Source organism: Nylanderia fulva, unplaced genomic scaffold, assembly GCF_048542155.1.
Source record: "Nylanderia fulva isolate GAGA-0341 unplaced genomic scaffold, ASM4854215v1 Scaffold51, whole genome shotgun sequence".
Classification (NCBI taxonomy): domain Eukaryota; kingdom Metazoa; phylum Arthropoda; class Insecta; order Hymenoptera; family Formicidae; genus Nylanderia; species Nylanderia fulva.
This window is the reverse complement of record NW_028190599.1, coordinates 50,935-75,254: the sequence shown is the minus strand read 5'-3', so window position 1 is coordinate 75,254 and position 24,320 is coordinate 50,935. Positions and strand designations below refer to the sequence as shown.

The window sequence follows — 24,320 nt, the reverse complement described above, 5'->3', positions numbered from 1 at the left end:
AATGCATTATTAATTTTCGTACGCCTTTCAATATTCCTGCTCCAAATAAAAGAGACACATGCGTTACACTGCATTGCATATCGCGAATGCACATTTGTTACATACGTATATTCTCAGTAGAGTCTGTAATCGGTAAAGGTTCAAAACTTAGTAAGACAGTCGTCGATCACAGAAACATGTGATTTTGTTGCGTTCTGGTTCCGCGTGACTATTCCTTGCGTGAATAAAAGATCAAAGAAAGACGCCTCCGCTTCGACCTCGATGGCTGGCAAGGTGACTTTGCTCGTCGCGTGCCTCAGTAGGGCTCCAGTTTGATGAAGTCACGTGTAGAGAAAGGAAATTGAATAAATTTTATTCAAATTGGTATATCTTAATTTTGTTCAACTCTTTTGCGCGTAATAATTATTTGCAATAGGAGAATAAACCAACTTTAATTCTTGATTAGGTTGATGTCAAATGCAATATATCTGAATTTTTTCTTATTAAAATACTATTTGTATCTATACTATTGATGTTGTGTTTATGTAATGATAAAATTGTATTCTTTTTATTTGCATTCTATTTTCAATAGTTTTTGAATTTTTGTTTTTTATTTTGATCTTTTAAATTAATTCTTAGAGATTCTTAAAGAAGTATCGAGAATTCTTAATTATGAAAAAAACAAGAGAGTGGAACGAGGGAACTCAGCGTGCTATAAATATTTATGAAAAAGTTCTTGGTATAATTGGAGTTTGGCCCTTAAATGCGGGAGAAAAAAAATCCATCGCACTGTGCGTCTTAGCTATTTTGATCCAGGTAAGTGTCGAAAAATTAATTATTTATATAATTAACACAAAATAATTTTAAATAAAACTAAATATATGTCTCGGTGTTGTTATTCCTGTTCATATCTTTGCTTGTAGTTTTTTTTATAAAAACATCTGGATGTTTAAAATTTTCGAATAATTAGAGATTAAAATGAAAGAGAGCGTTGCGCGAATTAACGCGATCCCCTCCGGCGATTAGATCAGTACTATCGGCAGTCTGTCTCTGGAAGCGTACTGGCAGTGCCTCGGTACCGAGGATATGATGGAGGCCTTTTTAATGGATCTCTCGTCTGTCGTCAGCCTTTCCAAGCTACTTGTCGTCCGGATCACTTGGAAGCACACCTACATCCTGGTAACCTCCCTTGTTGACGACTGGTCGACATCCAAAGATGCACCACGACGGGAGGTCATGACGAGGTACGCCAACGTCGGCAGAACCGTGTCTCTGGCAATGTTGTATCTGGGCTACGCGTCGGGCGTGTCGTTTCTCTTCATGGCCGTGCCGTTCGACAGCCTGATACCCTGGCTGAACGCATCCAAGCCGAACGAAAACGACACCGTGATACCAACATATTTCTTGGCGACTTACTGCGTATTCGGATCGCTGCCCGGGATCGCCCACAGCTGCATCCTACTATTACAAGTGGCGCAGATCTTCGTCAACGCCACCTCGCATTGCGGGAACGACGGCTTCTTCTTCGGTCTCACGATGCACCTATGCGGACAGTTCGAGGTACTCCAGATGGACTTTGCCGATATTGAAGTGAACGAACGGATCTGCAAGAAAAAAATGCGGATGTTGATCGGCAGACATTGCCATCTGATAAGAATGGCCGACAGTCTCGAATACGCTTTCAATATGGCCATCTTTGCGCAGACATTGATGAGTGTACTGTTGCTATGCGTGGAAGGTATTTTTTATGCTTCTTTTTACATTATTATGTTAAGTTTTGCTTACGTATTTATAGTAGTGCATAACAAATGTGTAATTTCTATTTAACTAAAAAATAAGAGGGTAAAAATGGGTAAAAAAGAGTAAAAAAAGTAAAATACTTTCAATGCAATTTAATGAAATATATCCAACAATTTTAATATGATGTTATAATTGCATATTGTTATCTACGATTAAATTATTTAAGTTTTCTCTTTTATGTTACTTGATTTTTTCATCGCTTCAAAATTTTTAAATTGTAAAAATATAAAAAACTTAATGCATCGAGACTTTGAATAAAGATTTCTAGAGGAAGTTTTAAAGAGTTGGAAGAAAAAATACCAAAATAAATCACTTTCAAAGTAAAAACATTTAAATATTCCGAAGATAAACGAGCTCGAAAAGCGAACGTGTCTACTCATAAAGAATTGCTAAACTTATTATTGACAAATATTGAAAAGTTCTTAGAAGTCAAAAATGTTTTATAAATTTTGCAATGATACTCTATTGATATTTTATTCTATTAAATATTCTATATTACTAAATTATTGACAGAAATATAAAAACATATATTTATATATAATAATTTAAGACTTACTTTCAGGTATGCAATTGTTAATTTCGTTGAAATTAAATGATAATATGGCAGTGATCAAACACGTTGTCTTGATTTTGACAATGATGGTGCAACTGTACCTCTATTGCTACGCTGGCGATCAATTGGAATTTATAAGTAAGAAACTCGCGTATAGTGCTTACGACAGTCCGTGGTACGATTTCGACGTGAAAATAATGAAAAATCTGCCGATGGTAATGTTACGAGGAGTGATTCCTCATCAAATAACGGCTGGGAAATTCATACCTATGAATTTCTTTTCCTTCAAAGAGATCTTGAAAGCTACAGGCTCCTACCTCTCCGTTCTCAGAGTGATGATGGAAGGATAAAAAATAATACGGTTGAACACACACGATTATAAATTGTGACTGAGGTATCTTCGATTGTGCGCGTTATATTTCTTTTTTTGTAATTTATTTCATCTTGTATGCGCATCAACAGTCTTGTATGTATGATATCGATAACGTATTTTGCCAAACATTAGATAAGAATATAGCATAATCAAAGATTGAATGTTTATATTTATACCACTATTGTAATGAAATAAATGTTAAAACGCACAATTCTACACTTCAATCGACACGTGGATAAAAATATATACGTTCCTTATCAAATTCTTCGCTGTTTCGTATGAGTTGGCAGTGTAAAGACACCGATCTCTTTTCGTACTTATCTTACCTGCCTAAGAAGAGTACAAAGTGGCTAATAAAATATAAGTTCATCTGGATAATAAACTAATGGGGCGCGGTTGATAATTCACGATAATGCTTGACAAAATGATCATAAATCGATGTTAAATTGGCAAATTTTTATTTCTAACTATTGAACAAAGTGCTTTCCAATGGGGTAGTTATTCAAGTTGTTCCTATCCCACAATGTCGGCCGAACGTTGGAACGACGACATCGCCTACGTTTTCTCCACTCATAGAATATTCTTAGGAATATACGGCTTGTGGCCATTGCAAACGTCGACGCTATTCACAAAGATACGATGGGGCTTCTCTATTATTGCACAGGTACGTTGTCATCTGAATGAAATATATATGAGAAAAAGGAATTGACATAATAATTTTGTCACTTTTTTTATGATAGTGAAAAAATATATTTTCTGTTTTACTAATTTTTATTTTAATTTTTATCTATTTTATGCTTTATTATAACATATAAAAGTTGTTTATTATTGTTATGCTTATCAATATTTACGCAAACGTACATTTTAAGTCAAAACATTATTATTTAGATTATGATAATACCCTTTGTGCTGTTGGATCTTACATCGAGCAAACAGAACGCAGATACAGGCATAGAAGATATACTATATTTCGTGTCCGCGATACTTGGAATCATAAAAAATATGTGTATCGGTCTCAGTAAAAAAAAACTAAATATAAACATTAATGGTGCTATCGATGATTGGTTGTCTGTTAAGGACGACAAGGAAACTCGAAAGATTATGAAAAAATATGCTTACAGAGCCAGAGTACTCACTCTTATGTTACTATACTCGGCCGGTGGATGTTTTTCTATTTACGTATCAGTAATCATATTTATAAATCTGAAACAGATATTCTTCACCGATTCGAATTTATTAGATGGTATCAAATTTGTTTCTATATTTATCAGTATACTATTATTTTTCATTGACTTAATTTCTTAAATTTAATTGTATATTAAGATATATTACATAAGCAACATATTATACTTGTATTCTCATGGTGTGCAGCTAATACAACAAATTGGATACTCCTGATTCCATGTGGCCCATTAAGTAAATCGATCACTGGCTCGCAATATGTTATAATACTCGCTATTCAAATTGTTCAAACGTCCATAATATGTACGGTGCAATGTGTCGTAGATAGCTTTTTCTTCAATGTCACCGTACATCTCGCTGGTCAGCTCGAGGTGCTCAGAAATAAATTTCAAACATTCGCAAACGAGCCAAACACTGATGCAAATTATCGAAAAAAGTTCATCGGCTTGGTTAACAGGCACAGCCAGCTAATGGAATATTATCAAAATTTGGAAGACTCCTTCAACCTTTTTATACTAATCCAACTCGTGACGGTGACGATTATGCTTGCATTGTTAGGTAACGTATAAAAAAAATTTATTTTTCTTATTACATGAATTTATATAAAATGTCTAATATATATATATATACATATTAATGTAAATAATTGATATAAAAAATATACATATTTAAAAATAAATATACTATGTAATAAATATATAAATATTATATTTATATTATTAAAAATATTTTTTTAAATATTATTTATTAAATTAATTACACATGTCACATTAAAAATATTTTGCCTCCTGTTCTATTTTTTAAATCAAAAATTTTCCATTTAGGATTACGTGTAAATTTGTGCCTAAAGGAAAACAATCACATTGAAGTGGCGAAGAGTAGTCTAGTCTTAAACTATTTATTAATGGAATCATTGGTACTTACTTATGGTGGTGATTTCCTGCAAAGGGAAAGTGAAGGTATATTTTATGCGTTATACGCAACTTCCTGGTTCACGCTTCCTTCAGCGCTGATGAAGGACCTGAACTTCGCAATGATGAGGTCAAGCATTCCGTTTCGTTTTACTGGTGGAAAATTTTTCTACGTTAATCGCGAAACAATGATGTATATTCTCAAGACAGCAGCTTCGTATATTTCCGTTCTACGAATAGCACTAACAAAATAATTTTCAATTTGAGTGAATGCAATGCCTACGTCTCAATATGTGTGTGTGTGTGTGTGTGTGCTTGTGTGTGAATGTGTTTGTATGTGTATGGAAATATTTAAAATATGTAAAAAACAATATTATATAAAGATTTATATTGTAAAGAATGCAAATATTTAATTAAAGTATTTTTGAGACATGCACTTCTCTCTCCGTGTAGTAATTCAGATATTTTAAAATTATTTAGTTGATGTAAATTATTTGCACGGTTTGATTAAAAAAATTGATTCTCTGTTATTTATGATATTCATATCTAATTTTATTTCGAGGTACATAAATTATTAACATAAGATATTTATACTTATTATTATTTAAACAGTTACTCAGATCTTTTAAATTTTATGATATATTTTTGTAATATTTTTTTTTAATATATCGATAAAATATATAATTTAATTAATTACAAACAAATTTTAAATTAATATAATAGTATTTTATTGCGCCATAAAATAATGTATCTATTTTCTTTTTTAAAGAAAGCGCAATTTTTTATCATTTTTATTTTTACGTTCTGTATTTCCACAAACATGTTATAGATATCTAATATTTTTTTCACTTTACCGCATTCTTTGTATATTATATTTTATTATTATAATGTATTTTCACGAAGAAATATTTTATCAGAAACGATAACTTTTTTTACTGGAGAAATTTAAAGATCTGACAACACGATCATAAATTATTAGCATACTATGAAAGAAATTGTTCTCATTATTATTTGATATGCAATACTTGTATAATAATGGCATCAAATTTTCTTCAATTTGTTACATTTTTTATAATATTCTCTTGTTTGCTGCCCTCTTGCTTATTTGTCTAGAAAGAAATGTAAGAACCCTTTTTTGTAGATGACAAAACCATAATTTCAGAGGATTGTCCAACTTTTCCCTTTCATTCTCTCTCGTTTTTTTCCTCCAATTGTAGATTTTTTATTTATCAACAAATAGAACACTTAAACGACTGTAAGTCTATTATTCTAAAAATTAGTATATCGTCGAAGATGATGTCGCAACCGTATAATTTGTACAAACACAAATGCAAATGCAAACTATACTTTTATTTTCCAAGAAATCGTGATAGTCGAAGAATTCATATGAATAATAGATGGGAAAAAATCCAGAGATAGTAGCGAGGGGGTTGTCGCAGCATAACAAATGCGACTTGCATTTATAACAAATCGGATATCGAACGATGTGGTTATCGTGGAGAGACAAAGAGCTACAATCAAAGAGAAGCAAATGGGAGAGAAACTTCACAGAAATATTGTAAAATATATGTCTCAGAGAAAATAATAATTGAAGAAATTGTGCAAAATAATCTGTTTTAAAGAACTTGAAAATGAGTTCGCCTACGCAATGGAATGCTGAAACTGCATATGTTTTGACGCTTTATAAATATCTCCTTGGTATACTGGGACTCTGGGTCTTGAATGAAGAAAATGTATTCTCTAGAATTCGATGGTTTATATCAACAATGGTGGAGGTAAGTTATGATAATTTATTAAATAATTATTAAAATAATTAATATCTTCAGTTCTTTCAGTTATTTTCTTGTCATCGAATTTTAGTTCTATTTATGTGTCTCTTATCTTGAGAATCTTGATATTTTACTGCATAAAAGCTGAAATAAAATCCTAAATAATTGCATACACTACACATTATATAATTTGACAAAAATAAAATACTCGCATAAAGATTGAATGCATCAATTTAATTTTTATGAACCAGATGACTGCAACAGTCAGCCTATCACTGGAAGTCATTCGACATTGTCATGGTTACGAGGATGCTTTCGACGCTTTTCTATCAGCCTCCTCATCCGTGATTAGCATATCGAAACTGCTCTTGCATCGTGTGACTTGGAGACATAAATTGATTCTGGTGCAAGCCATCATTCACGATTGGACTTTTGTCAAGACTCCTCGCTCACGTGATATAATGCTAAAATACGCTCGCACAGGTAGATTTGGCTCGTTGGTATTTTTTTATCTTGGTTGCGCCTCCTGCGTGTTCCTTTTTTCGTCCCTTATATTCGCTAATTTCGATCTACCCTGGATTTCCTTGGAAAAGGAGACTTACAATCAAACGAGCGAAAGAAGATTGCTTTTAGCGGCCTATTGTGTGTTTGAAACATATACATTCTTCGCTTACTTCTTCATTGAAGTCCTGCAGACGCTACAAATCCTTGTCAACTGTATCTCACAGTGTGGAAACGACGGGTTCTTCTTCGATCTTACGATGCATGTGTGCGGACAATTCGAGGTTTTGCGAATGGACTTTATTGAAATAAATAACAAACAATCGCTTTCCCACAATAAACTTAGTATCCTGTTAAAGAAACATCACCGTCTCATAGATCTGGCGCATAATCTGCAAAAAGCATATAGCTTGGTCATTTTATCGCAGCTGTTAATGAGTGTCATGCTTTTATGCGTCGAAGGTAACTTATTTTAAGAATAAAAGACTTATTTTAAAATAAAATAATAATTAAATTTAAACACGCAAATATAAGCACATAGATATATACATGTGCATATATTTGATTGCAATAAACTTCTCCGACACTTCACATAATGTAGCTAATATAACAAGATATTGATATTAAAATAGTTTGGTTTTGCATTTTTAACTGCAAATTTTTTAAACTTATAATAAATTTAAATATTGGAATCATATTCAGCATGAGAAAATTATATTGGAAATAAAACTTTTGTTATTCTTATGTTTAAAAAAAATTTTTTTGTAAAACTATTTTAATAATAGCTATATAAAATTATTATATAAAAATTTTTATGTGAATGATATATGTATATACATGTATATTGATATTTTAAATACTCAAAACTTTGTAGAAAAAATTTTCTAAACTCATTATTCATTTAATTCATCATTGTACATATATTTCAGGTTTCCAATTAATTCTCACACTTTCTATAAACAATACATTTGCCGCTATGAAACATCTTCTTTTCATCGTCGTGCTGCTGGTACAACTTTTTATCTATTGCTTCGCCGGACAAACATTGGAGTTTCAATCGCAAGAACTTGCCTACGCTATTTATGAGACACCATGGTATAATTTTGATATAAGTGTGATGAAAGATTTGCCATTAATGATACTTCGCGCAGCTAATCCCCATCAGTTAACTGCAGGAAAACTTCTAGCAATAAATTTCCAGAGTTTTAAAGAAATTCTGAAGGCTTCCGCTTCGTATTTGTCCGTGTTAAGGGTAATGCTGGACACGTGAGATATTTTTAAGAATAAAGAAGAAAATATTTTAATATATCATCGTATAATTTGCTTTAAAAAAATTCTAATATTTTTTTTAAATTAAAAATTCAATGACTATATCACCTATTATTTGATATTATATAGTGCCAAGATTACTGAAATAATCACAATAAAACGGCAATATGTGTATGTGTTTATATGTATATATGGCAAACTTTAAAATATGCAAAAAACAAAGTAATACAAAGATTGATATTGTAAAAGACGTAAATATATTTGATTAAAGCATTTTGGAACATGAACTTCTGTGTAGTAATTAAGACAACGAAAATGATTTAATTCTAAAATTTGACTTTTGCATCATCTATTAAAACAAATTGGATTCTTTATTATTTATAATAATTATAGCTAAAGTTTTGACATATGAAAACTATCAAGATTAGATTTATTAGATTCATTAATATTTAAACAGTTACTCTCTATTCTTTATTATTAATTTAATTATATATTTTTATGATATATGTCTAGGAAATATATTAATAATATAAAAACTAAAATATATTGTTTAATTAATTATAAATAACACGTGTTAATTAATAATTGTATTTTATAGCAGCATAAAATATTGTACTTGGCTGTTCTTCACGAGAAAAAGCTATATCTTCTATATATTTTTATTATGTTTTTCTTGTATCTAATATTATAATGATATATCGATTGTAATGCAGTTTCAAAATGTGTATATCTATCGCACTTATCGATTATCCAGTTTCTTCTTCATTTTTCCACTGCACGGGCAATCCCAGTTTTCTTTTTTCACAAACGTTCACAGATATTTAATATTTCTTCCATTTTATACCTCGCATTTTTGTATATTATATTTATTATTACATTACCTTTTTAGAAAAAAATATTCGCTCAGAAAAGGTAACTTTTTCTTTACTGAAGAAATTGAAAAATCTGACAACACGATTTTAAATTATTAGCGTACTGTAAAAGAAATATTTCTTATTATTATTTGAAACACACTGTTACATTTTTTATTAAAAATGATGTTCCCTTGCTTGCTGTTTTCTTACTTATTTCTCGGAAAAGAAATGTATGATGTCGTTTCAGTGGATGACAAAACCATAATTTCAGAGTATTGTCCAACTTATCTTTTTCTGCCTCGTTCACTTTCTTTCTCTCTCGTTCTTTTTTCCTCGCAATCGCAGATTTTTTATTTATCAATAAATAAAACATTTAAGCGACTGTAGGTCTATTATTCTAAAAATTAGTACATATCGTCGAAGATAATGCCGAAGAATTCGTATGAATAATGAATCAGAAAGAAATCCAGAAAGAGTCGTCACGTCGCGAGGGGTTGTCACAATGTAAGAAATACGACTTGCATTTATCACAAATCGGACATTGAACTATACAGTTATCGTCGAGAGACAAAGAGTTACAATAGTCTTCAGAGAGAAGCAAACGCTGGAAAAACTCGGTAGAGTGATCGTAAAATATTTTCTCGAAGAAAATAATATTGTAATTGAAGAAATTGTCTGAAATAATCTGAACTTTTAAAGGACTTGAAAATGAGATTGCCCGTGCAGTGGAATGCTGAAATTTCGTATGTTTTGACACTTTATAAATATCTTCTTAATACACTTGGACTTTGGGTATTAAATGAAAAAAATGTGTTTTCGAGGATTCGATGGTTTATGTCGACAATTGTGGAGGTAAGTTATAATAATTTTTCAAATAATTATTAAAATAATTAATATTAGATATTCAGTACTTTTTGTCGCCAACTGAAAACAACGATAACATAATTATAAATATTACATAAATCGTATACACTAAAAAAAAAAAAAAAAAAAAAAACTCTATATAATTTGTAAAATAAAGTATTTACATAAAAATTAAATACATCTATTTTAATGGATCAGATGACTGCAACAGTCAGCCTATCACTGGAAGTGATTCGACACTGTCACGGTTTCGAAGACGCTTTCGACGCTTTTCTATCAGCTTCCTCGTCGGTGATTAGCATATCGAAGTTGCTTTTGCATCGCGTGAATTGGCGAGATAAATTAATTCTAGTGCAAGCGATTATTCACGATTGGACTTCCGTCAAAAATCCTCACACGCGCGATATAATGCTCAAGTATGCGCGCACAGGTAGATTCGTCTCCTTGATATTATGTTATCTCGGCTGCGCCTCCTGCGTGTTTCTCTTCTCGCCCCTTATATTCGCCAATCTTGATCTACCTTGGATTTCTTGGGAAAAACAGCCTTATAATAAAACAAGCGAAAGAAGATTGATTTTAGCGGCCTATTGTGTCTTCGAAACATATACATCTTATGCTTACGGTTTTATTGAAGTCCTGCAGATGCTACAGGTTCTCGTCAATTGTATCTCACAATGCGGAAATGATGGATTCTTCTTCCAACTTACAATGCATGTATGCGGACAGTTCGAGGTTCTTAGGATGAACTTTACTGATATAATTAGTAAACAATCGCTTTCCCACAATAAACTTGGCATCCTGTTGAAGAGACATCATCGTCTCATAGATCTGGCGCATCATCTGCAAGAAGCATACAGTCTGGTCATCTTGTCGCAGCTTTTAATGAGCGTCCTACTCTTATGCATCGAGGGTAATTCTTATTTTAAAAGGAAATAGCAGTTAAATATATTTATGTGTAATTGTAATACAATTTTTCCGATACTTCTCATACTCTGTAGCTATAATGACAGAATAGAACTAAAAAATAGTTTGTTAATATTAAAGTCTATATTAAAATTGTACATTTTTTTTTATTTTTAATTGCAAATTTTTCAAAATTATGATGTGATAAAGAATTTAGAAATTGGAATTGTACTTAATGTAAAAATAATTATTAAAAATAAGAATTTATATTTTAATATTGAAAAAATTATTTTTTGTTAAACTGTGAAATATTAATATAAAAATTTTTGTAAAATTTTATATATGATACTTAAAATTTTGTATAAGAAATTGTTAAACTTACCATTAATTCAGTTGATTATTATAAATTTCAGGCTTTCAATTAATTCTCACACTTTCTATACACAATACATTTGCTGCTATGAAACACATTCTTTTCATCATGGTGCTGCTGGTACAACTTTTTATCTATTGCTTCGCCGGGCAAACATTAGAGTCTCAATCGCAAGAACTTGCCTACGCTATCTATGAGACACCATGGTATAATGTTGATATAAATGTGATGAAAGATTTGCCATTGATGATACTTCGAGCAGCTAATCCTCATCGGTTGACTGCAGGAAAACTTCTAGCAATAAATTTCGAGAGTTTTAAAGAAATTCTGAAGGCTTCCGCCTCATATCTGTCTGTATTAAGGGTAATGTTGGACACGTGAGATATTTTTAAAAATAAATATAAGGAGTTATTTTTATTTAATCGCGTATAACTAATTTGCTTTAAAAATAACTAATAAATCATTTTTTTAAACACAACTCTTGATAAATAAAATTGTTATTATAATATTACCTTTTGTACTGTACTCCGAGATTATTATAATCGCAATAAAATGGTCAAATAGAAAACTTTTAGAGAACGGATAGAGACAGATATAAGAATCCTGCTGAGATAAAAACTTAGGTAGATCTGTTATACAAATTATCATTATTTTATTGTGATTATTTGCAAGCATCGACAAATTAATAATAAATTATTGAAAATATTTAGTTATTTATACATTAAAGAAGATAAAAAAAGATTTTTTAATAAAAAAAAATATATACATTATATATCTTTAAACATTATTAGCATTATAAATAATATTGATCAGTTGTTTCGCAAATGTCAAACAACGAGGTTGTGCTAATATTTTCTGAAAAAAAAGAAAGAAAGAGAACATAAAAAATATATTATAATATAAAAAATATATAGTTGCACTTTGAAAATTTTCTTGCAATTGTTTATCGCTACTTCAAACAATTACGATAAGTCTAGTATATTATTTTATTTGTGATCGTTAATGAGTGTAGATAGTAAAACTATCGTCTTGACATTGAAAGTTGCACACATTAATAAGATGGGTGGATATATTACAAAAATATACTGTTACACAATTTTTTTCTGCCATTTATCTTATTGATTTAATTACCGATCGATGTGAGACGCAACGACAATATAGTAATTCCTCTCAAAATCATATATTACGTAGATGTAGTGCGACATTCTGTATAATTATAATTTTTTTGAGATCGAAATTAACCGTCGTGAAACATGAAGATACACTGAAACAGTGGTATAGACTATACCTTCTCAGCCATAAGAACAATGATGTGGATAAACAAAGTATGGCCACTGGAGCAGGCCACGATTTGCACAATTCGCTGTATTTTGACAGTCATTATACCGGTAAGTGAGGATAATGTAAAAAAAATTGCTTTTTTTTTAATGGAGAACAATGATGGTAAACATGCAAAGAATTTTATGTACAATTTTTTTCTATCGAAAATTAATAATAATATAATAATTCAACAATAACTCACTTTTTTATAGCTGATTTAAAATGTAAGAAAATTTCTCGAAAAAAGTTATATTTACATATATATATATATATATATATATATATATATATATACATATATGTTTAATTTTTTAAGAAATTATAAGTGTAATTTCTTCTCTCTTCTCTTACATTAAATTTTTGCAAACTATACAATTTAAACAAAATTCGACGATTTTATTATCAATAACTTTATACAATTTAATTTAACATATATTCCTTTATAAAGCAGTGAAGTAGTTGCTATCATATAGTTTCTCATAGTGACGATGATGCTGATGAAACTTTTTCAAGAACTGCGGTGATATTCAAGACAATTTGGAGTTTTTCCTTAATGTAGAGACTTGTATTCATTCGTGATTGAATGTCATTTTGGCGCATATCTACATGAAAAAATTTGCTCTTAACGTGAATTCTGCGATTAATAATTGGTCTTCGTCTACAGAGCAACCGTCTTATCTAATAATGATGAGATACGCACGATTAATTACAGTTTTACTCAACAATTAAAAGATGAAATTTTTAATATACTAGGCTTACAGAATTTTAATTAATTATTTTATTAAAAATTACAAATATAAGATTTTTATAATTGACATGAAGCTTAAATATCTTTTATTAATATGAATAAATAAAGTAAAAAATACGCATTAAAAAACATGTAGAAAAAATAACTCTGTAAAAGAAACAGGATCTTTTCAGGAATACATGCCGTTATATCGTTTAAACATCAGGACTATATTAAGCTAGCGAAAAATATGATGTATGTTCTATTTTTTATCATACAATCTTTCTTGTTTACGCATGCTGACGATACTTTGCGGAATCAAAATGAATCAATTGTTTCGGCGATATACGATTCAACATGGAACAAATTTTCGCCCACTGTAATGAAAAATTTAATACTCATTATGATGAGAGCAAAGATCCCTCTGCATCTCATTGTCAGTGCTAGACAATTTTTTTATATCATGCGGAGATCGATGACGGATATTTTTAAAACTACCTTGACATACGTATCGTTTTTGCAAACAATGGCAGAATAATTGTTTGACTGTCATTTATATGTATTATGTATTTACAATATTATAGCGATAACATATAGATAAAAAAGTAAAATAGGGAGAGATAAATTAATATAGAAAATATACTTATATTTCAATACATACAGTTTGCATTCTTCTGCAGCAAATTTATATTTTGTTCTTATTTCTTGAACATTTATATGACAAAATCAAGAATATTAATATCTTTCTCGTGCAAAAACGCGTGCATACTATTTTCTTCTCAAATAAGATGTAACAAAACTATAATTTTATGAATAGATATATAGTTATTAAAGTCATAGTTGAGTTATAATTTATCAAATATTTTTTTAAAGTTAAATATTTTTATAGATTAATTAATATTAATTATAAAATATTTACAATATAATCTGGTCTATAAAAATACTTATTTTTAATTTGTTAAGTTAAATATTTACATATAACAGCAAGATTATTGTACATTTTGTTAAATACTAACACACAGCTCGCGTCATTTATGTATTTCAGTTATTTTATTATTTTATTTTATTTATTAATTATTACAATATAATATACCAAAAATAATAAAGAGAAAAAATAATTAAAAATAAAAACTAATATATTTTTTTGCTATCCACTTTTCGAGGAAAGTAATATACAACGAAAGATTTAAATATCTGTCAAGTTATTATATATACATAGATAAATGTTAGAATATTAGAAAATTATTGTATAATTATTTTATTTTTAAATTATTATACGTATATTTATTATCCTTAATTTGTCCTCAATATATATCCAGAAAATGTAAAATTTTATTTTGAAGGTACTTACATTTTTATATGTATAGCTTATTAGTTTTGACGGCATTGATCACACAAACATATGTCAATATATTGGCATCGCAAATTATTGCACAAAAAACAGATGAAATGTCGTTTTATCGTCTATAGAAAAAAATATATGTTGAGCTAAAACTGTATTGCTACTTATATAATTCAAAATATAGAAAATTTCTGTTGAAAACCTAAAGTACATGCACTTATAGGCTTCTCTATATAGCTTTACTATATAACTTGAACTTTCAAAGTAATCCCTCTTTATATGTAAGTACGCATTACTTCAAAATTGAACGTACAGATAATATATACATACATCGCATACTGAATTTCTTGGAAAATTGATAAATTGTACGGTCTGCAAATTTTATCCGTCAGCATTTTTTCTGTACATTGTATTTGTAAAATTCAAGTAACATCGGAAGTTGTAAGGCAGTAATACGATAATCGAGCAATTTGCTGACCCACTCGCTCGACGGCTTAAAACATGCATATGCTTTGATGCACGTACGGTTCAATGCTGTTATGTTCTCGCGAAGATCGATAGTTTTAGGATAAGAGACAGCTAGGACACATGAGAAAGAATTCACGCTTTATAGTACTAACGACGTGACAGATCGATTGATGAAGACTATTAATGCTTAATTACATCGCTATACATGCTATTAAAGATGTACATCCACGAGATCAGTACAGAGTTATTCCGTGGTACACTTCGAAGATGGTGTATTGGAACAAGGATGCTGCTTATGCATTGTCAAGTTACAAAACTTTAGCATGGCCTGTAGGAGCATGGCCTATTGAGGATGATACTCTTTATTCAAAGCTGCGTTGGTTGTTTGCGATTGTAAGCGAGGTAATGAAAGAACATTTATCTTCATTTTGTATATTGCTTTTAAATTAATGATATAATCAACTATAATATTAATTAATATACATAATTGAAAGTAATGCAATTTTTTTTAATATGTAAATGTATTTTATGTCCTGCATATATACAATACATAATACATATCACTTTGTGCGAACTGCGAATAAGATAATATCTTTAATGCACTGTAAAATAAATAATTAAGAATTGATATAAAAAATAATAAAATAATTAATAATTAATTAATGAAAAAAAGAATGATAATTTTGTTAAGAAATGTTGAATATTTTTCTTAATACGCAAACGTAAGAATAAAAAAATTATTTTATATGACGCTTTTATCAGTTGCAATAATTCAATGAATTTATTTTCCAGATCTTGCTAGTGATAACACTTCTGATGGATGTCTATCTCGCCTGTGAGAATTCTTCCGGAGATCCGATTGATACTTATGTGGTGACCGCAAGTGCGATGCTGGTACTTGTCAAACTCACTCTGCTGCGGCTACAGCGATCCACGCTGTCGATCAATCTCATCTCCGCTATTCAGGACTGGTGCAGCGTCGAGGACGCGAAATCCCGCGGAATCATGATCGAGCACGCGCGTATGGCGAGAATAATATCATTGTCCCTGTTTTATTCCGGATTTTTCGCCTTTATGCTGTACATGTTGCGACTCTTGCCTGTCGTGACCTCTAATAAGAGGACATTTTATCTGCCGACGTCCTGTCTCTTCGAGTCTGTCACCAGTCTTCAGTACGTCCTCATTACGCTCTATCAGGTGGTTCAGTTGTTCATTACATATGCCGGTAACTGCTGTACGGAAGGTATTTTTGTCGGTATCACGATGCATCTCTGCGGGCAGCTTGAACTTTTAATGATCGACTTTCGGCAGATCGATCAGCGTAGACAGAAGTGCAAAGGGAACAACATCGTTGAGGAACTTGTTGTTAGACATCGACAATTGATAAGACTCACGGAGACTATTGAAGATACTTATAATATTATCATTTTGACTCAGATCTTTACCAGCGCTATTTTGATATGCATAACAGGTATGTACGACCACGAAGAATTTTTTTTATTATATTAATATTACAGAGAAAAACTTAGATTTAGACTTATTAATATAGTGTCAAAGTATATTGTAACATTTGACAAAAATATATTTTCATAAAGATACAAAATATCATAATTCTGAGTAAATCTTTTAATTATTATACCTATTATGTATAAAAAATTTGAAAACAAAAAAAATATATTGTATATGTATGTATATGTTATTGTTTTTGTTTTTATATGTTTTATGCATAAAATAACAATTAGAAGATGTTTATTTTTAAAATTTGTTATAATTTTTTATTGTAAAGATTTTTATTATAATAACATTCTGTATCGTTAAGATACTGTAGTGAGTCATTTATAGTATAAATTAAAATTCAAGTTTCTATTTGCGAGTATTTATTCCTTTTCATCGCTTTACTAAGCAATATAAAAAAAAATCAAAATGCGACAAACAAATTGTATCAGTTATTAGAAAGGATAAAAAGTAAATTTAAGCACGTCTGATTAAAATATTAAATATTGGAAACATTAGAAATAAAATTTTATTCTTTATTTTTTATATATTATGGATTAAGGCTATTAGCCGAAATAGCAATTTATGATAATTATAAACAGGAAAAAAATTAATAAAGAAATAAAATGTACTGATTTAAGGTTTTGGACTCATCGAATCACTGAATATTCACGACACAATCATGACAGTAAAAAGCATTGTAATAATGATCGTTATGTTGATGCAATCCTTTCTATATTCATATGCGGGCGATAATTTAAGGGATCAAAGCGAGGCTCTGTCCTTCGCGGTTTACGATAGTAATTGGTGCGATTTTTCAATCAACGAAATAAGAGATCTAACGTTCATTATGGTAAAAACAAATATACCTATTCGTCTTACCGCTGGGAAATTTTTCTACGTTACACGTGCTACATTTACGGATATCCTGAAGACCGCAGTATCCTACTTATCCGCTTTACGTGTTATGGTTGGGAAACAAGAAGAAAACAATTAAAATATTATATAGTTTAAACTTATCACCAAAAAGAATTTATCATTATTAGAAAAATGTTATATGTATATAAATAAACATCTCTGAAAAATTTCTTACAAAATCGTTTTCTGTAAGATAATACTTTTGCAATAAAATTCTCTGGAAATGGAAAATATTATAAAAAGTCATCTAATAAATATATAAGAACTTACGTTTGACACAAATAATCCTTTACTAATTTTTCAATTTATTGTATGATATAAAAAATTATTTATCTCCATATGTTCACAAAAATTAAAAAAAATTAAAATTTATATTATTTAATAAAAAAAGATCAAAATGAAATAAAATGCAATATTGTCTGTGCATATACATATAACTGAAACAAACACAATTTTCTATGAAATATACTTACTAATAAGAAACCAATTCTCGATCTTCCTATTTTTTTCCCGATTCTTCAATGTTCTTCGATTGTGTCTTCGCGACGTAATATAATATACGTTACTACATAATTTTGTTTCTATGTTATAAAATTCTGCGATCGGGGTAAGGACCCTATGTCGGAAATGACATATGCCACGTGCTCTTATCATTAAGCTGTTGCATCAATGATATGCGTAGAGCTAGGTTTTTGCAAATTACGATGAGTAATCTATTCAGACTAGAGGGTTGGAAATAATACACGAATAGTCGGTAAAGGCTGCGTAGTAGTATAATATAATACATTCGGGGTGCATAGCAAAATGCACCTCGATTAATAATAAATGTACGCTGCGTCAGTTATTGCTCCTGGCTGCGCTCGATGATTCCGCAACCCTTAGCATGCAAGAATGGCGTCGTGCAAAATATGGAACAAGGAAATGGCTCATGAATTTTCTCTATATAGAAGGATAATGCTGCCACTTGGTTCGTGGCCATTGGATGAGAGCAATTTTGCAAAATTTCGTGTCCTGTTTCTCATAATCACACAGGTAACAATTTAACAATTTAACAATTTACATATAAGAAGTCCAAAACTATCTTTTCGTGATGATATAAAATATAAAGTTTTTTAAGCATAAAAAAGTAGTCTAATTCAATAATAATAAATGTGTGTAATAATTGGTATCGTCGCAGACAAATGTAACACATTTTTTAATGCAAATCGATAATTGTACTAACACATATTGATGTTATTATAATTTCTTTGACAATACTTTCATAATACTACAAAAGTGTTAAAAATAGATTTATTCTAATTTTGTTCCTTATTAATTATAAAATTTAATTTTTTTAAATAAAATGAGTTTATTAAATTATTTTTTACATAATTTTTATGTAACTAAATTTATTTTATATAAATTATTAAATCTTTTTAACAAATTTTGAATTTTAAAATAAAAATATATTTATAATTTTTGCTAAAATATATTATCTTATAAATACTTAAAAATTATATGTCTATAAACTATTTAATAATTATCTAACTAAACATTTATAATTAAATTAAATTCTTATTATAGAACCTTATTATAGAAAATTCTTTATATAGAACAAAATTATAGATAAAAATTGATTAAAATATCTTCATATATATTATCATCGATCAATTTATTTGCTAAAAGTTTTATAACTTGTTTTTAAACAAGATTAACGATATTTTGTAAGCGTTGCGTCTGAATTATTGTCTGTGATAAAAAATATAATAAATAAATTTTACATATTTGTTGGTAGACTATTATGGTGATCTATTTAATAATAAATATTGGTTACGACAAAGATGTCATGCTGAGTGTCATCGTCGACCACTTCGTACTGGCGACATGCGGCATTTTGACTATCATAAAGATAACGCTGATACGACTGCATCGTGATAATCTGCTGAAGAATTTATACAATGCAGCAAACAATTGGACATGCATCGTAAATCAGGATCATCGGCAGATTATGCTTTATTATACTAACTTGAGCAGACGCGTTTACTTCTTTCAGATGGGTTCCTCATACATTGTTATCCTTCCGTTGATAGCCGAATCTTTTTTATCTGTTGTGATGTCGCCTTCTTTACAGAATGCCACAAAATCCGAGAAACAGATACAATTGCCGCACGAAATGACTTGTCCGTCCAATGTGTCGATCGTTTGTTATGGCATGTATATTCTTCAGACTGTTCAGTTGATCAGCACAGCTACAGGGAATGTTGGCAGCGATGTTTTTCTCTTCGGTATTTGTATGCATCTCTGCGGTCAATTGGAGATACTCCACCTGGAATTATTGCGATTTCATAAAGAAAAGAAAATCAGAATAAAAATGATTGCATTGATCGAGCGACACTGCTTACTTCTAAATCTAGCCAAAAACATCGTTGGTGCACTGGATACCATCTTGGTAGCTCAACTGATTCTCCATGCTTCGCTTATATGTTTAATAGGTACATTTTAAATTATATATATATATATATATATAATATATTTTTTTCTTCATTATACTTATTTTATCTTTATAATCAAATAGTCAACAAAATTGTTTTAATAAAATTAATTTAATTATTATATACAAAGAATGTCAAATATTTTTCAGGATTGCAGCTTATCGTATCTTTGGCGATACATGATTTTTTTATTGTCGGGAGAAGTATAATGTCTTTCAATATATTAATGATACAAGTATTTTTGTACAGTTATATGGGAGAAACTTTGTCATCAAAAACGCAAGAGATCTCTCGTGCAGCTTATTTAAGCGAATGGTACGATTTACCTATGAATATTATGCGAGATTTATATTTTATAATAGCTCGTGCCAATGTACCTGTTTGCATAAGAGCGGGTAAATTTTATATTATAGATTTCAATAGTTTCAAAAATGTTTTGAAAGCATCAGTTTCTTATTTTTCCGTGATGCAAATCATGTTTATGCAATAATTGTTAAGAATATAAATATATATAAATTATACATTTGATTCAAATAAAATATATTTAATTTTATCTTTCGTTTTTTTTGTGTTTTTTTATAAAAGTAAAAGAAAGATAAGAACTATATCTCACTTACTTGTTACACATCACCTTCGAACAAATAAATTCGTACCTAATATACAATTGTGGCATAACTATAATTGTAAGTCGAAATAAAACGTTATATGCACTCGAAATATAATACAGTGAATGAAAAATATAGGCAAACGTAACAAACTCTGTGACATTTCGCATACAATAAAAAATAGTTATTCTGTATCGATAACAATTTTGAAAAAAATAACCTGCGAATTCTTAGCCAATGATAATTCGACGTAAAACTTTATTGCAATATTTTCTATACTTTGTGATAATGCGCACGTTTAGAGCACGGAGGCGGACTGATAAGCGGGTTTACGTTTCAAGTTGAATAAAAAATGAGTCTGAATATAGACCTACTATCGCGTCGATATAGCGAACGGATCATTGGTTATCGGTATCAGTTACAGTCATTATCTAGACTCGATGGCAGGTGAACGATGGAAGGACGATATCGCGTACGCGATGACCCCGTTCAAATTGATCGCGTGGCCTATCGGCGTTTGGCCGCTGCAAGATTACAACTTCTATTCATTATTACGCAGTGTCCTGGGCACCTGCGGTGCGGTACGCATCTTTTGGATTCAAATAATCATTGATGCGCAGTTGTTCGAGGACGATGTAGAAACATTTCTATTACATTGCTCTTGCGAAGCAAAACTGCTGCTCTAAACAAGACCTTGGTGTCGCAATAAGAATTCCTCGTTCTTGACGACTTATATGGGGAATTTTTTCCCAGCATAATAAACAAATCGAGGGGGCACGATCGTAAGTCGGAAAACTCTAAGAAAGACTCTTTTCTTGCGTTTTATAATACATGTATGATTTCTTCTCAAATATCGTTCAAAGATCATTGTTTAAAGATAGGATAATTATTTTTGACAAACATTTTGCAGTAATAAATGTATATATATGCTACATTGTTTGTTTTAAAAATCCATTATGACTAACAATAATTGCGTGAAAAAGAAATAAATAATATGTTATAACGCCATATTTAATTAAATCATTAAATTATTTTTTGATTGAATTATTTGTTGAACTTCGTTTTATATTATATCGCTATTTATAAAATGCTTGTTTTAAATTGCAAATTTAAATTTATTATGTAAACAATTTTTATTACACGCATTTTTAATACACATATTCTTTTATTAATATTTATCTTCTTACTCCTTTAAAGTATACAACATAAATCTATATATATATATATATATATATATATATATATATATATATATTCATACATATAATTATCTAATATTTTGCATCTATAACAAAATCAAAATTAAATGTAATTTAAATGCAACATTTTTTCTACATTACAGAAAACTAAGACACTTTCTTTATATTACGGCTTTTAGAAAAAGAAAGAGAGAGAAATAAATTATTATTAGCATTTTTAAAATATTAATAAAATTGTTTACTTAAATTTCAAACACATTTTGTCTGAATACAAAACGTTATATATGAAAAACCATCAACAGGGGCTAATGGTGCTTTTGCCTTTCATTGAACTATGCATGGGCCATACCGACGCGGAGGAGAATGTGGACTGCATCATGTTCATTTGTTGCGGAACGCTTGGTGTGCTAAAAATGATATGGTTCCGCATTTATGCAAACAGCTTAACTGACAATTACAACTCTGCTCTAAATGATTATCTGATGATTAAAAACGAGGAAGAACGTGCGATTATGAAAAAACATGCATATATAGGAAGGATGATCTCCTGTCCCATGCTATGCTTCTCTTATTTTAGTTGTATAATGTATGGGCTGATTCCTTTTTTTGGTGATAAAAGAAATGCAGTGCTCAATGTGACGAATGAGGACGCGATATTGAAGTATGCGTTACCATCAGGATACACTATGGAATACATTAACACTCCAGCAAGCATGTACAAAATTTTGTGTTTTATTCAAGTTGCTGCGATGATACTGTCGACTAATGCTAACATCGGTTTGTAGTTGGACGATTTTATTTATTCTTTTACTTCAGCTATATCAGTAAAATGTTGTAGAAAAATATTTACGGACCTCTTTATTCTTTGCATAAAAATATATAACGATATATAAAAAATATATCTTTTTAAATATAAAAAATATAGAACTATATATAAAATATATTATAAAATAAATAAAATATATATTAAATTTTATATTTAATATATATAATTATATTTTTATAATATATATTAAATTTGAATTATAGATAATTATATATGTATATATTGAAAAAAAAACTAAAATTTATATCTTCTATTAGAAAAAATAATAATAGATTATTTTCTTTATGTTTGATACATATCTTTTAATTAAAAATAGGAGGAATATCAATATATTATTCCGTATTAATGCATTTTTCTCTTATAAAAAGGTAACGACGCATTGTTTCTCAATATCACATTGCATATTTGTGGTCAAGTAAAAATTCTGAGAGCTCATTTCATCAGATTTAATATTACAAGTCCGCGAGTTCGCGATCGTTTCAACGCGCTAATTCAAAGACATTGTTACCTGACAATGCTAACCAGAGAATTGGCCGATATGATCAGTTTCGTTTTATTAATAGAGCTATTTATTATTAGCATATTGTTATGTATAATGGGTAAATGTCACTTATAAGATAGTTTCGCGCGAAATATATAAATTACGTATGTTATAAAGAGAACTTTAAGTATATATTTAATAGATAAAAAATCTTTTCACAGGATTTCAGTTTATGCTAGCACTGAAAAGTAATGACACTGTTATGATGACAAAAAGTTTAATGGTACAGAGCGCCTTTCTAACACAACTAACGATGTATAGTTTTATCGGGAATTATCTAAAATCCGAGATGGAGGATATAAGATTTTCTATTTATCAAAGCAATTGGTATAATTTTCCTCCGAAACTGATGAAGAATTTAGTCTTTATTTTCATGCAGACAGAATCTCCAGTCATTTTACAAGCCGGAAATTTTATAACGATAAACTTATCAACATACATGAGTATCTTAAAATCTTCTTTTTCCTATCTATCTGTACTTCGTATAATGCTGGAAACATAAAATATAACATGCGCGAATGAAGGAATTTTATACAAACTGTAAGTATATAGTATATACATTATGTACGTTAAAAAAAATTGATTAAATAAATAATTTGTCAAAAAAGATCTTAGTTATAATTACTATTTGCAGTAGCGTCTGTGCCAAATCAACCTTTTTCATGCAATATTATAAATGTAAATGTGCACTTGAAATTATTATTATTAATATTATACCATAAATAGAAGAAAAGAAATTTCTTAATATACAATTATTTACCCATAACGCCTCTGTCAGTTTGTTAATCTACAACGAGAAAATGTGAGTTACTGTATATTTTCACTTTTGGATAGATTAAACCATATTATTTAACCAAACGGATATCGAAATAAACTAAATTGTAGTGTAACATGTATATGTGAAAAAAAAGAAAATGTTCAGAATTTTCTTTTGATATTTTGTATGTTAGAAAAAAATAGTTGCTCGATGGGCGACAATTTAGAAAGCAGTTACATAAATTCTTATTTGACGATCATTTTGCATAGTTCTCTATATTTTGTTAATAATGTATCAATGCGTGAAGACAGTAAACGCATC

At 29.5% G+C, this 24,320-nt stretch overlaps 7 protein-coding genes and 1 long non-coding RNA gene across 9 annotated transcripts; 7 read left to right on the top strand and 1 right to left on the bottom strand.

Annotated features, from left to right (window-relative positions):
* The first annotated feature begins 643 nt into the window (after positions 1-643).
* On the top strand, positions 644-2,682 carry LOC146721263 (odorant receptor 22c-like). The gene is made up of 3 exons (XM_085487215.1): positions 644-795; positions 1,006-1,717; positions 2,342-2,682. The coding sequence occupies exons 1-3, from the start codon at positions 652-654 to the stop codon at positions 2,680-2,682; spliced, it is 1,197 nt and encodes a 398-aa protein (XP_085343341.1). The 5' UTR covers positions 644-651.
* A 546-nt stretch (positions 2,683-3,228) lies between these two features.
* LOC146721262 (odorant receptor 13a-like) lies at positions 3,229-5,052 on the top strand. The gene is made up of 4 exons (XM_085487213.1): positions 3,229-3,369; positions 3,594-3,948; positions 4,077-4,445; positions 4,712-5,052. The coding sequence occupies exons 1-4, from the start codon at positions 3,229-3,231 to the stop codon at positions 5,050-5,052; spliced, it is 1,206 nt and encodes a 401-aa protein (XP_085343339.1).
* A 1,227-nt stretch (positions 5,053-6,279) lies between these two features.
* LOC114941477 (odorant receptor 13a-like) lies at positions 6,280-8,615 on the top strand. Its single transcript, XM_029316480.2, has 3 exons — positions 6,280-6,573; positions 6,819-7,530; positions 7,998-8,615. The coding sequence occupies exons 1-3, from the start codon at positions 6,430-6,432 to the stop codon at positions 8,336-8,338; spliced, it is 1,197 nt and encodes a 398-aa protein (XP_029172313.1). The 5' UTR covers positions 6,280-6,429; the 3' UTR covers positions 8,339-8,615.
* Positions 8,616-9,899: 1,284 nt separating this feature from the next.
* On the top strand, positions 9,900-11,733 carry LOC114941507 (odorant receptor 22c-like). Its single transcript, XM_085487214.1, has 3 exons — positions 9,900-10,043; positions 10,254-10,965; positions 11,372-11,733. Exons 1-3 carry the CDS (start codon positions 9,900-9,902, stop codon positions 11,710-11,712), a joined length of 1,197 nt encoding a protein of 398 aa, XP_085343340.1. The 3' UTR covers positions 11,713-11,733.
* Positions 11,734-14,765: 3,032 nt separating this feature from the next.
* Positions 14,766-17,697, top strand: LOC114941476 (odorant receptor 4-like). The gene is made up of 3 exons (XM_029316479.1): positions 14,766-15,590; positions 15,981-16,659; positions 17,324-17,697. The coding sequence occupies exons 1-3, from the start codon at positions 15,372-15,374 to the stop codon at positions 17,677-17,679; spliced, it is 1,254 nt and encodes a 417-aa protein (XP_029172312.1). The 5' UTR covers positions 14,766-15,371; the 3' UTR covers positions 17,680-17,697.
* A 776-nt stretch (positions 17,698-18,473) lies between these two features.
* Positions 18,474-20,561, top strand: LOC114941481 (4-vinylanisole receptor-like). The gene is made up of 3 exons (XM_029316483.1): positions 18,474-18,632; positions 19,375-20,071; positions 20,221-20,561. The coding sequence occupies exons 1-3, from the start codon at positions 18,492-18,494 to the stop codon at positions 20,559-20,561; spliced, it is 1,179 nt and encodes a 392-aa protein (XP_029172316.1). The 5' UTR covers positions 18,474-18,491.
* Positions 19,237-21,075, bottom strand: LOC114941483 (uncharacterized). Of its 2 annotated transcripts, XR_014925740.1 has the most exons (4): positions 20,689-21,075; positions 19,982-20,448; positions 19,606-19,905; positions 19,237-19,518 (listed from the first exon to the last, which is right to left on the bottom strand). It is a non-coding gene; the product is annotated as an uncharacterized LOC114941483 (long non-coding RNA). The 2 variants fall into 2 exon arrangements; XR_003821656.2 differs by having other exon boundaries at positions 19,982-21,014.
* Positions 21,076-21,107: 32 nt separating this feature from the next.
* LOC146721261 (odorant receptor 10-like) lies at positions 21,108-23,851 on the top strand. The gene is made up of 5 exons (XM_085487203.1): positions 21,108-21,355; positions 22,019-22,046; positions 22,178-22,652; positions 23,070-23,300; positions 23,404-23,851. Exons 1-5 carry the CDS (start codon positions 21,117-21,119, stop codon positions 23,742-23,744), a joined length of 1,314 nt encoding a protein of 437 aa, XP_085343329.1. The 5' UTR covers positions 21,108-21,116; the 3' UTR covers positions 23,745-23,851.
* Positions 23,852-24,320: the final 469 nt, after the last annotated feature.